Source organism: Alosa pseudoharengus, unplaced genomic scaffold, assembly GCF_046254945.1.
Source record: "Alosa pseudoharengus isolate Yale_2024_CS ecotype anadromous, Long Island Sound unplaced genomic scaffold, YU_APseudo_1.1 YU_APseudo_1.1_scf_21, whole genome shotgun sequence".
Taxonomy (NCBI): domain Eukaryota; kingdom Metazoa; phylum Chordata; class Actinopteri; order Clupeiformes; family Clupeidae; genus Alosa; species Alosa pseudoharengus.
Window position 1 is genome coordinate 28,298,306 of NW_027468674.1, and position 13,877 is coordinate 28,312,182.

Sequence of the window (13,877 nt, forward strand, 5' to 3'; positions counted from 1 at the left end):
AATAGTCAGTGGAGAGTACCAAATCACTACACGGAAGCTTCTAGAAGAACCGAAAGAGGAAAAGTGATCGCATCTGGCCAAACCAAATATAACCTGATGATAATCTGACAAAAAGAATATAGTGTCTTTACTTGTGAATATGACGACACATGCTCTTTATGGAGAGGCATTGAAGAAAAGCCATGGCTTTGAACGACATACAAAAAACAACTTAGTTCCCCCTTACCATGGATTTTCTGTATGTCTTGTGTGAGAGTTGGTCTGAATAATGTGATTCTATGCAATTAGTTATATGACAATTCTATCATTCTAAGATTATTCATTGTACCATTCATTTTACAAAAAAGAGAATGGAAAAAAGAGGTAAAGAAACAAATGCAATGAATTTGGATGTACAAAAGAATGAAATTAACACTGCAAATGAAGTCTGCAGGTAGTGTTTACATATCACTTGTAAATGCACAATTCAGTCTTTGTGTGCACCTAAGTAGTCCTCCACTGCTGAAGAGGCTTCAGTAGAGCCCAGGTGCATCTGACAACGCCACGCTGGTGGTTTTTGACATGGAGTTTGAAGCTTTCTATCTCCTACCAGCAGTCAGACTCTGCAGTCTTCCCCGCAACCTCCCTGACGATGGCTATTACAGACTTCCTCGCTGCTTCTGACATTACTTCAGCCATCAATGCGTGCCAAGGTATGAGAAGCTGTCATTGGATTTCTTCCATTGACTGCCAAATGAAACAGTCAGGGGTCTGAGCGTTAAGTTTCTGGAATGCTGTTGTTTGGCTGTCTCTCTCTCCCTATCTCTTTGAGCTATAACATCACTAGGATCTTACATTATCAGATCATATCATGCTGTTATCATAACCGAGAAATGCCTTTTCTTCCTGTGATAATCATTTGTTATTTTTTTTCTCTACGTGGTGTAGCAAAAGATTCTTTCAGTCCGAAAACCTTCTTTGCAACTGTGGGACTGTCAAAGAAATCTCCACCAGAAATAGAGAAGGTCTTTCGGATTCTGGACCAGGATAAGAGTGGGTTCATTGAGCAGGATGAGCTACAGTTGAGTATATTAGACTTTTTCTCAGAAATAGAGCTTTTCTACCTTTGACAGTCCTGTTAATAGAGCTTTTGAAATGTCGAGATTAAAGTCAACATGATATTTCAACTTTATTATCGAAATTTCCAGTTTAATGTCGACATGTTGACAAGTCAAGATTAAAGTCGACTTGATATTTCAACTTTATTCTCGAAATTTCGACTTTAAATAAACATGTCGAGTTTAATCTCGTCATGGCAAAAATATATATTTTTATCATGTTTGCCATAATACGCCGTCGTACTTGTCTATACCTTTTCTATACCTATTTTGTATAATTAAGCAATATAGCACGAGTGAGAGTGGGGTTGGTCATGGATATTCCCACGGGTGTTGTTCGGCCGTAGCCACGAGGCCGGAGGCCGAGTGGCGCAGGCAACAACACCCGTGGGAATATCCATGACCAATCCCACGATCACGAGTGCTATATTGCTTTTATACAACAATTCTACCACAAACTAAATAATCTGAAAACACCCCATTCTTGTTTAAAAATGTTAATTTTGACATCGTTCTTACGCATCAAAACATAGTTCCCTTTTCAATAGACAGCGTCTTGGTTGCTAGGTAACCAACATTCCAGATCCCTTGTTACGGGTCTTTGTGGTTTAAATGTCTTCTTGAAAGAAATGTTGAAAGTCGGGCTGAAATCACATTTATATCTAGGTTTGCTGCATGCATGTTACAAGGACACTGGACCATGTCGTGTAAGGGACATGGTACTGCAAAAAAACGGAAACATAGTCTACATTGCAGAACCACTCAACTTTATTAATTTATGGTGAATAAATGTTACACTACTGTGCACAGCCTGACGTGACGATGCTAGCACGTTAGCATCGGTTAGCTAATTATGCTAACGTTAGTTATCTACAAGTCTCCTCCAAGTGACAATCATATTATACACAATGCTGGCAATGCTGAGAGCATCCTCGTTTATCTTACTTACATTGAGTTGAATGTGTGACTTAATCCACAGATGTGGTGAAGCACTGTTTCGTTATGGTTTGCTATGGAGTAACCCATTGCTTGAAATAGTGGAGGGATGGGATGAGAACATTGTGTCAAATCTTCGCATTGTATCGCGGAGTGATTTATTATTAGCTGTGCAAAGTCTGAGTTGAAATGTCCAGGGATATTCCAACTCATGGAACGTCTCTCGGCCAATCAGAAACAAATAAATAGGTCTATAGAACCCAATTGTTGTATAACTGCTAATAATGCACAAGGTAATACTTGAAGTAAAGAAACTGGAGCAAATTAAAATGGACATGAAAAAATGGAAATAAAATTGGAGTTATAAAGTAGCTTTATGGACTTTATGAGTTGTTACAGTTGTATCCTCAATGTAAAACTAAGGCCAATCAGTAAGAATTCCCCTTTTTGCATAGAGTGACATCTTCATTTGGGTTTTTCTTCCCATGTCTTGTTGTCCAGACTATTCCTTCAAAACTTCTCCAAAGGGGCACGGACTCTGACGGCAGCGGAGACCAGAGCCTTCATGATGGCTGGAGATATGGACGGGGATGGCAAGATTGGTTGGGAAGGTCTGGGAATATCTGATCTGAGATATTATTCTCACTCCATAGTGTAACAGTTGTTAACTCACAAAAACAGAAATGACTCAAATAAGGACATGGATGAATATATCCTTCCAGGAACTGAAGAACGTATTTGCATTCATAAATTGTCTCCTTTTGCTTCACAGAGTTTTCAAACCTTGTCAACTCCTCCTGAGGACAGACAGCCCAGGATTGTCACTACAGCATTCCAGCTCTGCACCCTCTGAATGATTTATTTAGATCATTGTGATTTGTACTTGTCCTGCTGATTTTAAACAGTACATTTGCTTGCAATGTGTCATTCTTAGTACAAGTGATGGCATAAAAAGACCCCGCTGAATAAAAACTCTTGGTTCAACAGTGTCACTGTGTGTGCAGTTTTGGTGCAAAAAAAAAAAACTGGCCAAGTTATTAATAGCGTGTCTCACTAGTGGCCTGCGCCACTCCTCAGAGCTATGTGTAAACAAGTTTTTCAGGTCTCTAGGGGATCTAAGGGATGTACATTTATAAGTACAAACTGATCAAAGTCAAGGTTTGTAACTAGTCACATCATTTTTCTGAGGTGTCTGTGGCACAAAAACATTGCTCACAGTCTGACCTTCAGGCACAAACTGAACTGTGAAGCTGAAAGCACACACCACAGTTTAAACTAGCAATTCAGCAATAGTGAATTTGTCTCGTATGCCTCCTAATTCATTTCAGAGCCCAGATCATTTTCTACCACAGGCTCAAAAGAGAGGGCATTTATCTTACTGCATACATACCTATGGGTTAGTGAAATTCTGTGGTGTATTCTGTCACATACATGTAGGGTTTCTTTTACAAGTGCAACAGATGACATTAAAGGAATCCTGAAAGATTGGCGGGTGAAATTTGAGAATTCTCTTCCTACACCTCAATCCTTGCCCATGTTTGGGATATCCTGTAAGACAGATGCCCTGATAAATTGCTTACTATTTATTTCTTTTTAAATCCATATAAATGCATATAGTTATATTTGTCAGGCAAACTGATTGCCTATAAACCACACAAGAGAATCCTGTTGGATAGTCACTTATGAATCTACAAATGGGGCATTTCCTTATGACAAGAGTCATATTACAAAGAAAACGCACTGTAGACAGTATGCCGTGCACATCGACTGCACGAGGGAGGAGAGACAGCCAAAGATGCCCGCTTATGTTACACTTTTGGACGATGAGCATCTCCATTTTAAAAGGATAAAAATAGCACTATATGACTTGGACACATTTTTTTTCGAAACTATACCTAACCTAAGCATGTGGTGTGTGTTACACAGCAGCAGTATAAATGTGAGACAGAAACTCTGCATCCTCAGCCTGTGCACATCCTTGCTACCCAGACGTAGACCAAAGTCTAAAGGTGAGTCGCTATCCGGAGTCGCAATATGGGAAGAGCTGTGATGCGCTAAGCGCTCTCGGTTCCCGAGCGCCAAATGGAATACAGTATGGACACACGAGGAAAGCTTTGCATTTGGAATTCATTTGGACTTCGCCTTTGGGTTGGACCTGCGAATAAGTTATATTGTTTTTAATGAAAAATAACAAGAACTCCCTGCTCAAGAGTGGACGGGAATTGGGCAATTGCCATGTGTCAAATAGGCGCAGGAATGGGGTGATGCGGTGTCCTTCAGACAGAAAGTCATGGGCAGTTACGGATTTTAGCTATTGACACGGTTTGCTCCTCAGTAGGCACTGTGCTATGAGACCAGAGTTCAAACTGCAATAGGATTTGGCAAGCTCTAGAATAACACTTTTACATAAAAAGCAAGAATTGTAATGTTGCTATGACATCTGTAGAGTGGGCAAAATTAACTGACCGGTCTTGGTCTTGATTCCTTAGCAACTCAGAAACAGTCAGTTTTGTGCAAACTTAGGTCCTAGGGCAAGTGATGGCAGGCCTGTAGGCTATTGACAAATGGCCTAACCCTTAAGGTCAAAGTTGATTCGGCATAGAAATCATGTTGTCAAACGGTTTTTATTATTTTTTATGTATGCGCTTCTTTTTTCATACGCATTGCCAACAATCTAATAGAGCTGATATCCTGCCATCCCTCCGCAGATCTTTTAAAGATGGCTTTTGCTGGTATCCTTAACGAGGCCGATATTGCTGCTGCAATCAAGGACTGCGCAGGTAAGGAATGCTAAACACATGGCCGTACTCATACATTACCACCAGGCACAATTCTCCCAAGAAAAATGAATAGGCTACATTGTTTGAATAATAGCCTACATATTTATTTGATTTCGTGAATCTTTTATTTTGAGCGTGAAGAATTTATTTAATAGTTTAATTAAATTATCAGTATAGTTGATAATATAGTTGTGTAAGTAAACATCTGCTTGAGTCCAAAATAGCTTTTTCCTGACCTCCTGTCCTCCAACAGCTGCCGACTCCTTCAACTACAAGACATTCTTCGTCAAGTGCGGGCTGAGCGCAAAGTCCTCCGATGATGTCAAGAAGGCCTTCTTCGTCATTGACCAGGACAAGAGCGGCTTCATTGAGGAGGATGAGCTGAAGTAAGAACAATATCAGTTGCATACTGCTTTTCCAAGAGATATCTGATGGTGTGGCTCGGCTAATGAGAATTGCATAGCACAATTATGATAATTGATAACCTACAAAGCCACGGGGATAAGGAACAAATCCTTCATGATCCAACAAAACATCTGCGATACGGATCATGTTAAGAACATAATTCAGAATGGGGGTCATCCTCTCTCTCACGAGTTTCCTCACAGCTAACTCAAATGATCCTGCTCTTTTTCCTAGACTGTTCCTGCAGACCTTCCAGGCTGGTGCCAGAGCTCTGACCGATGGCGAGACCAAGGCCTTCCTTAACGCTGGTGACAGTGACGGTGATGGCAAGATTGGAGTTGATGGTAAGATGTCACTCATACATTGTCATATTTCTATGGCTCAGTTACCTAAACATTGCATAATCGGAATAGTAGACACAAATAGCCATTCACTTTACAGTAAGAGACTATGCCAAGGAGCTATATTTAGAAAGCTATATATAAATTATTGTCAATAAGTAACAACACATTGAATTTCAAAGTCATGGCTCATGAAATCTGTCATAAATTATGATGAAGATGTTTTCAAGACAATGTTATTCTGTTCTGCAAAAGATATTGTTGCAAAAGATATTGTTGCACTCAAATAGTGATGTTTAAACTAACCTTACATATCATTAATTGTCAATATAGATCTGAAAATTATAAGGATGTAACTAATAACTTTGGGATATTAACATTGTATAGATGATCAATATTTACACACATTTATTTTTACCTCCACAGAGTTTGCTCTCCTTGTGAAGGCTTAAGTTTTCATGGATCCACATTTCATGGAACCAGACTTCCACTGCTGTAGACTACCTGGCTCAGATAGCTAATATTGCCTTTTTTATATATTTATTTATGAATACCCTGCCAACTCTTAGCAAGGACATGTGCAAGGTCTCAACAACTTGTCAATTTTTCATGTTGTGTAGTTGTATGTTGTATGTTCACAACCACACCCAGTGCAAGTATTCAATCTTTTTGCACTTTTGAAAAAAAGAAATAAATAAACATTTGGAGTAAATGTCTTGGCTTAATGGTTTAATTTCTTCGCCTCTCCATCATTAAAAAAGAATGCAACAACAACAACACAAAAAACATTTTAAGTATTTGGATACATCAAACAAACTCTGGCAACCAGTGCCCGAAACACTCTCCGTCAGATACCCACAGTGGGGGAATACCTTTGTGAAGACATTACTGATTAACCATTAGACGACATTGTATCCAGCCATCTTAGGCAATCTGTTGGCAATATCTGAAGACGGATGCTGGACACTTGGCCCTTGCAGGAGAATGCTGGCTTCACACTCAATCCCCCTTGCCGTGGACAGTGCAGATGCCACGGGTGTACTCAATTAGAGCTGCCATGCTCTGCAGGACTTGAGCCATGCGGACTAGGGTTTCAGAACTATAATTAAGTGAGATGGATTACTTTTTAACCAGATCCCTGCCGTGGGGAGAGCCGGCCGAATCCGGGTCACGTCGCACATGTATGTTGCAGAGCATAGTATATTTACAGGATATAAATACATTTTTCCACTCTTAGATGCAGCTGTCAAGAACAACCAGAGATGTCATTGCCTGAGCAGGGTAATAAGCGAGCCTTAAGGGACATGCTTCTTGGAAGCAAGCAGTAAGAGAAGCCATAGTAATTTAACACATCATACAGCATGTTTTAAACATTTCAAAATCCTCATGCAGATTGGAATTCTATCCAATGGCATAGAGTGTACAGTTCAATTGTATGAAAGAATTTGTTTTGAGAAACAAAAGACCAAACATCCATGTTCAACTCATAAAAGTTAACTTCACCTCAAAAGCACAGCTGTAGCAGGGAATTACAGCATAGCAGATATTGATTTAACTAAGAGAGGTGGCCTGAGCTCGGTGATTGATGTCTTATAAGTACAAATATTATTTAACAAGTAAACAGCTAACATGATTTCTATATTTTTAAAAAACTTAATTCAGGTCAGTATTTCAGCATTGTTTCACAAATGGGATAAATGCAGAGACCAAATTCCTTGTACGCAAGTATACTTGGCCTATAAACCTGATTTACATTTTACATTTCATGGATATAACAATCAAATCTTTTATTGATTATACAATTTTCAGAAATATACCTGGTTAATAAATAAATGTTTTAGAATATATTTGAAATTGATAAAAAGCCCTAAACACTTAACTGAGTGTGACAACAATGGCTCTTAAAAATTTGCTCAGTAATAAATCTTGTCAGGTAATAATGTTTTGACAAGCACTTCCTCCACCTCTCACTTTGCATTCCACAGCAAGAGTAGAAATTAGTGCTTTAAAATGCCACATTTATTGCTGGAGTGGACAGTTTGTCCTCTCACAGCCCTCCGCGCCCGCAAGGGAAAACCCAGAAGTGTATGAGCCACAACACTGCCACCCTCTGAAAGAGGGCTGTTATTCATTTCATTTTTAGAGGGGTTTTCTTTCAATTCAAGCAGATCGTAGCAATTTAAGCAGACTTAATAACTTACTTTAAGTGCATGCATACCAACAAGATAATACTCAAGACTATGCCTAACATACAATTATTTATTAATTATGTAATTAACAGTTTTCAATGGATCACAGATATTGACAATATCAGAAGATAATTCATACACAACAGTAAGGAGAAAATTGTAAGGACACAATAGGATGGTAATACATCCAGATGAATTGGGATAGACCTTGAGTAAACATGGGGAGTTCCTACCAGCTTGTCTGTACATTTTAATGAGGATGTAGCTATCAGTTTCCATCACTTTCATAAATAGTACTAGCTACTGCACCACAGAGCAGGAGGTGATGAGACTAATAATACAACCAACTACTTCCCAATTAAATGCAAGGAATACCAACAAGGCCTAACATCAATCCACAGGTTCACATTAAATCCACAACTGAAATCAAATGACAACTGAACTTATTTTGTGGAGTGCAACCTAAGATCTGACTTTTTTTTTTTTTTGCTATGCTCATGAATGACCTGGGCGAATTGCTGAGATGTAATGCTCTATACAATGCACAAATAAGAAGTGCATCACTGTATATTGACATACAGAGTAGCCTAGTAGTCTACTGGTGTAACTTTAAAAAAATGCAGACAATTAAAAGACCAGCACGACAACAAAAATCAAAGATGAGCACTATGACAATGTTTCTTTAAAAGTCAAATTTCTTTCCAAAATTCCCCAAAATATGCTCTCTGTTCATCAAGTTAATACCTTCATCATGGATTCACAGCCCATGACAGACCCTAAGGTGATGGTTATACACTTCGGGTAATAATTGCAACTTTAGAATAAATAGAAAGATTGAAATAAAATTGATAAACAAGTCATTACTCCTTACGCAAACTACACTTTTGATCAGTATATATTTATACTATACCAGTAATAAGAGCTGTAAAAGCACCCGTAGAGCATAATATTGCGCCAAATTAAGTCCTCGTTTGACTTTGTCAGATATCTTGCTCTAACTGCTCGTTTGCCCAACCAAATCGAATGACATTACCCGCATCCTTGCACCCTTCTTCAATTCTTAAGTTTGAATTTTGTGTCGCCAACTTAATCGTTAGACCCAAGTCAGCAACGTATATTATTAGCTCGACTGAATATTAAAGACTTTTGCCTACACCTACCTTTTATGCATCTTCATTTATGTACATATAAATAGATCGGCCTGACTACTGGATAAACTTTTCAACCAACTGCTTTGCATGCGGTATCAATTACATTAAGCCTCATATTTCGGGTGAGTGAAGGTATATAAGATCCACGGGTCGACCACTGTGGTTACTGCAGTTGGCAGATTGAAACAAGCTCGCTTGCGAATCCACTCTAGCACCTCAAGACACACTTGAGGTGAGTTCAGTTCTGGAGGAGACAGACACTACAAATCAATCGGGCGAATCTTAAGACATTGTATTTCTCACATCCGAATGGAAGCATACTAAGGCGCCGAATTGATGTTCCGAGATTCAAACTCTCCCACTGGTTTTGGACTACAGCTCAGAGGGGGGAAATTTAACGGACACGTAGCCTACCACTTAAGTTTTTCTTGCCACAAACTTGGACTGATGATAACCGAAGGGAAATGGACTCTGCTCTAGCAAGAACATTTGGATGTTTGGCTAAAGCAGATAGGAATAAGCTAAGCGCACCTGTAGTCAGACTCAAATAGGTTGTCGGACTGCTTGGATGTCTTAGGTGTTATATGATCCTAGCCAATTATTGACTTTCGTCAATCTACCTATCGATCTGTCGTAGCCTATAGGCCATAGGCTCCAGTGCATTAATCACGTGTTTACTGTATAGATGCGATTGATTGCTGTTTTAATTTAATATAATTTCTTTTCATTTTCCCTCAGAAAACAATGGCTCTTGCTTCGCTCTGTGCAGCTGCCGACATTGAGGCAGCCCTGAAAGCATGTGCAGGTAGAATATATATAGAATATAAATTCTCATCATTTGATGTGTACATGTAGTTAGACAAGAGCAGGACAATAAGTCCTCTTTCTGTAATAGCCTAGTCCTTTAGTCATATGCAGTGCTGATTTTTTTTTTTAATACACTAGACTATATCCCAAAGCTTTCTCTCTTTTATTTTCAGTTTTATTGCCACTTAAAAGCCAGAGCACACACTTGACACAGTCATCGTGCCATTGGTCATTTAAAGTTATGATCACATTTGCAAGATCATGGAGACATGGTTAAACAGAATGTTGTCATCATCAAAACATATTCCTTTTTTACTCAGGTGCTGACTCCTTCAAGCACAAGGAGTTCTTCGCCAAGGTTGGCCTTTCCGCCAAGGGAGCCGATGAAATCAAGAAGGCCTTTGCCATCATTGACCAGGACAAGAGCGGCTTCATTGAGGAAGAGGAGCTGAAGTAGCAATAACTTCTATCACTTTTATTCATTTATTTGACTCATTTTAACCTCACAATGTAGCTGATTCAGATGCTGGACATTAACTATACTTCCATCTCCATTTTCAGACTGTTCCTGCAGAACTTCAAGGCTGGTGCTAGGGCTTTGACTGATGCCGAGACCAAGGTCTTCCTTAAAGCCGGAGACAGTGATGGTGATGGCAAGATTGGAATTGATGGTAAGATATTAAACATGTCATATAGTTCAGCATTTCATGGTTTTCCCTAGAGACTACATTTGAATTAAAAGTAATCCAATCAGAAGAAATTAGGCCACACAGAATGTAAGTACAGCTAATTGGTTAAATTTGGTACATGACTTGTAAGCAGGCCAATAGCAATCAAATAGAAACCAATGGCACCAGAAAGTCACACACCTTTAAAGGGGAAGCTGTACTGGCGGCAGCTAAGTTGCAATATGGCAGGTTATTTATATCCCTATGATAAGCCTTAAAGCATCTTTTTTACTACACTGAATATATATATATATATACTGTATATTTGTGTGTGTGTGAGTGTGTGTGTGTGTGTGTGTGTGTGTGTATGCATGTTTTAAATATAGCATTCAACTGCCATTGCTATTAGCAATCCTTACATTTAATTGAATATTTACATTTGACTTAAATTGGCACAACTTCTGAAAGGAATTGAGCTGAATGATTCTGTATAACCTAACTCAGTCAGAGCTCATCTGTTGATTCTCCCTCTTTTGCTCTTGCAGAGTTCGCTGCCATGATCAAGCCATAAATCTTGACCAATCAACACCTCTTGCTTAAAGGAACAACACTGCCCACGACCTCCTTTTTCATCACGAAAAGCATCTGATTTTTATACAGTAGCCTACACGTGCTTCAAACATGCCAGCGGGATTGTCCTCTCCCATGTTGCACTCTGTCCAAAATGATGACTGTCAATGTAATGTGGTTGTGTCTCATGTCCTGAGTATGAATTTTGGTACTTGGAAAATCTGCACTTTTGGGGAATGGACGATGAGAGAAGAATAAATTTTCTTTTTCTTTATCTCTGTTCTGTTTTTTCTGTAATGCTATCAATATGATATAAAATTGATCTTGATCTAACTGAATACGCCTATATATAGGCCTATTAAATGAAAAGAAATCATAAGAGAAACATAAATAAAGTATATATAGTTAATATACCTTTACTCTTGCCAAAGAATGAATAGAATACACTTTATATTATGGAATTGCATAATTAACCCAGTGAGATACAGTATAACACACATTCATTTATAGTAAATCACCACATTCTATTAGGCAAAGGCAGCAAATTATCACATTAGAATATTGCACATGAAAAGACATGGGCGCTGTACACCTACTAATGCTGTATGCTGACTGAGACCATTCAAGTGGCATCCCTTTCCCTCGTGGGAAACAGGATCAGGGGTGACATCAACATAGGCTACTGTAAACCCCATCTGCTCTGCCATACCCTCTATAAGCCACTAGATGGCAACGTCTATTAGCAGGTCAATGTTACTGAACAAAAATACCCACAAAAACAATGTTTGTACTTGTTCTCTCATTTTAAACATTACTAATAGAAAACACTGATAACAGTTGTATCATAGAATTCCAACAAGACAATGTTGACGAGCTGTGAATCCTGAATGATTCCTTGTTTTACAAACATTGTTTAATAGAATGTGATGAGGGTCTAATGAGACTCTTTATGTGCAAATATTTAGTTAATTCATTGAAGCATTCAATCATTTGTGGATTCAACAAAGGCTCTTGAGGTTGAAAAAGATTCTAACTCCAAGGGAAACACAAAGAAGAGCAGCGTAACTCTACCAGAGAATCAGCAACACTAAACTGAGTGGTATCAGCATCAATGTGTAAACTGCACTGCTAGATCCAGTGTCTAATGCCCCTTATCTCTGCCTTCATGGCACAGCTAACCTCTGACCTATTTCCTTCTGCACATGTCGAAATCTGACAATATGGGTCATCACCTGCCATCCAAACGGCACCAAACTGAAGAACATGCGGAGTAAAAAGAATGTGAGAATTCTGCTGTTGGTTCAAAGAGGAAACGACTGGCAAGATGTCGCTTGGATTAGACATCCCTAATTAAACTGATTGGAAATGCTGAGTTGACCGATTCCGATACTTGGTTACAGAACCTAACCTCAGGCCCGTGTCTCAATGTCCAGGTGTCTTCCCAACTGGATCGGATTCCTTCCAGGGAGGTACAGTAACCTGATTTGCTAGCAGCAAAATGAAGGTGACTTAACTTTGAAACCCAACACATCTCAGGCCACAATTATTACAAGTGTCTAGAAAGTGCTCCCAGGTGATGTTAAAGTGGAAGTGCAGCAACATGTGGTGACAAGGAGAGAAGCTTTACCTGAGTCCATACAACACTGACTGCTTCTACAGCTATGGGGGATGCGTAGCAGAACAATGAGAGCAAAAGCAATATTGTAAATGGACGTGAACCAGTATGACATTGTTATAGGTATAGGTATAAAGTGTAACAAGGATTGTGTCCCTGTGATTTTGTTTCTATGTTGCATCAAGTGTGTTTTTGGCTATATGTTTTTTTTAAATTATTATTATTCTTCCCTAACTTTGCATTCTCATGAGTTCCCATGTGCATATTCCATATGAGAAAAGATGCCAGCTTTCTAAGTCCTAGTGGCCCTCACAAGGAGCACTAGTATTGAATATACAATACAGATATATATCTGTTATTTTAACAATGCTTTACTGTCATACGTTAACTGTCAGTCAGGGCACTCTGCAATACAGTGAAAGTATACATATTTGTTCTTTCAAAACATGCATTCACTCATCTTGTTCCGAAAGTTCCAGATGGTTCCACAAAGAGAGAACAAAACACATCTGATCCAAGACAAATACCATTTGTAAATCTGCCTTCAGACTGGGTAATTCCATCCTGATACATAAGCACCACTGCAGCTCCCGCACACTGCCACCACTCAGTGGGACAAGTGATGTAACATTGCGGAATGTATACGGTCACATTCACACAAATGTAAAGGCTGAGGCACACAGTTCTATGTAGTGTGGATCAGCCTATACTGACATCTACTGCAAATGTGCCATAAGGCTGTAGCCTACATTTCATATAAGATCATTACATATGGGTTTGTGTTCCTATGTTTCCTATGTAAATAGGAAAAGCAGAAGAAAAGTGACATTTTCTGGCATAGGTAGCATTAACTCAGGCAACTCTACACCAACCATCACACTATTTCAAAAATGAATGAAGATCCTTATGACATGGGAAACTTAAACAAAACAAATAGACTGTTTGGGCAATGCAGCAGTGCACTGGGAGCATGAAAGGTTGAAGAGTCATGATATTTTGTGATCGCCTGACGGTTATGCCTCTCTAATATTTTAGATTAGCATAAACATTCACAAGGGATTATCAGACTACCATCTGTTCTGATGTATTCTAACAGGATGGAGGGAAATTAATATTTTGGGATTACTTAACAGAGGCAGACTTTAATCTCCTCATTGTTGATTTTTTTGTGTCAAATATATTCAAGGTGATACATGCCAAATTTGCCTTACATAGTTCATGCTTGCGCGTGCATTTGCATATGTGGAGTGTGCATCTGTATGTGTGTGTGTGTGTGTGTGTGTGTGTGTGTGTGTGTGTGTGTGTGTGTGTGTGTGTG

At 39.0% G+C, this 13,877-nt stretch overlaps 3 protein-coding genes across 3 annotated transcripts; all 3 read left to right on the top strand.

Moving 5' to 3' along the window:
* The first annotated feature begins 618 nt into the window (after nt 1-618).
* LOC143138046 (parvalbumin, thymic-like) lies at nt 619-2,834 on the top strand. Its single transcript, XM_076298453.1, has 4 exons — nt 619-692; nt 928-1,060; nt 2,535-2,644; nt 2,806-2,834. Exons 1-4 carry the CDS (start codon nt 632-634, stop codon nt 2,832-2,834), a joined length of 333 nt encoding a protein of 110 aa, XP_076154568.1. The 5' UTR covers nt 619-631.
* Nucleotides 2,835-4,009: 1,175 nt separating this feature from the next.
* Nucleotides 4,010-6,190, top strand: LOC143138045 (parvalbumin-2). Its single transcript, XM_076298452.1, has 5 exons — nt 4,010-4,042; nt 4,742-4,813; nt 5,067-5,199; nt 5,453-5,562; nt 5,986-6,190. Exons 2-5 carry the CDS (start codon nt 4,753-4,755, stop codon nt 6,009-6,011), a joined length of 330 nt encoding a protein of 109 aa, XP_076154567.1. The 5' UTR covers nt 4,010-4,042; nt 4,742-4,752; the 3' UTR covers nt 6,012-6,190.
* Nucleotides 6,191-9,048: 2,858 nt separating this feature from the next.
* On the top strand, nt 9,049-11,218 carry LOC143138047 (parvalbumin beta-like). The gene is made up of 5 exons (XM_076298454.1): nt 9,049-9,131; nt 9,638-9,704; nt 10,027-10,159; nt 10,268-10,377; nt 10,920-11,218. The coding sequence occupies exons 2-5, from the start codon at nt 9,644-9,646 to the stop codon at nt 10,943-10,945; spliced, it is 330 nt and encodes a 109-aa protein (XP_076154569.1). The 5' UTR covers nt 9,049-9,131; nt 9,638-9,643; the 3' UTR covers nt 10,946-11,218.
* Nucleotides 11,219-13,877: the final 2,659 nt, after the last annotated feature.

Bases quoted from the DNA above. Each gene is read 5' to 3' on its own strand.
- LOC143138046 (XM_076298453.1), top strand. From the start codon at position 632: ATGGCTATTACAGACTTCCTCGCTGCTTCTGACATTACTTCAGCCATC. The intron at 1,061-2,534 runs GTTGAGTATATT...CTTGTTGTCCAG, and splicing joins ATTGAGCAGGATGAGCTACA to ACTATTCCTTCAAAACTTCT. The intron at 2,645-2,805 runs GTCTGGGAATAT...TTTGCTTCACAG, and splicing joins TGGCAAGATTGGTTGGGAAG to AGTTTTCAAACCTTGTCAAC.
- LOC143138045 (XM_076298452.1), top strand. From the start codon at position 4,753: ATGGCTTTTGCTGGTATCCTTAACGAGGCCGATATTGCTGCTGCAATC. The intron at 4,814-5,066 runs GTAAGGAATGCT...GTCCTCCAACAG, and splicing joins TGCAATCAAGGACTGCGCAG to CTGCCGACTCCTTCAACTAC. The intron at 5,563-5,985 runs GTAAGATGTCAC...TTACCTCCACAG, and splicing joins TGGCAAGATTGGAGTTGATG to AGTTTGCTCTCCTTGTGAAG.
- LOC143138047 (XM_076298454.1), top strand. From the start codon at position 9,644: ATGGCTCTTGCTTCGCTCTGTGCAGCTGCCGACATTGAGGCAGCCCTG. The intron at 9,705-10,026 runs GTAGAATATATA...TTTTTTACTCAG, and splicing joins AGCCCTGAAAGCATGTGCAG to GTGCTGACTCCTTCAAGCAC. The intron at 10,378-10,919 runs GTAAGATATTAA...TTGCTCTTGCAG, and splicing joins TGGCAAGATTGGAATTGATG to AGTTCGCTGCCATGATCAAG.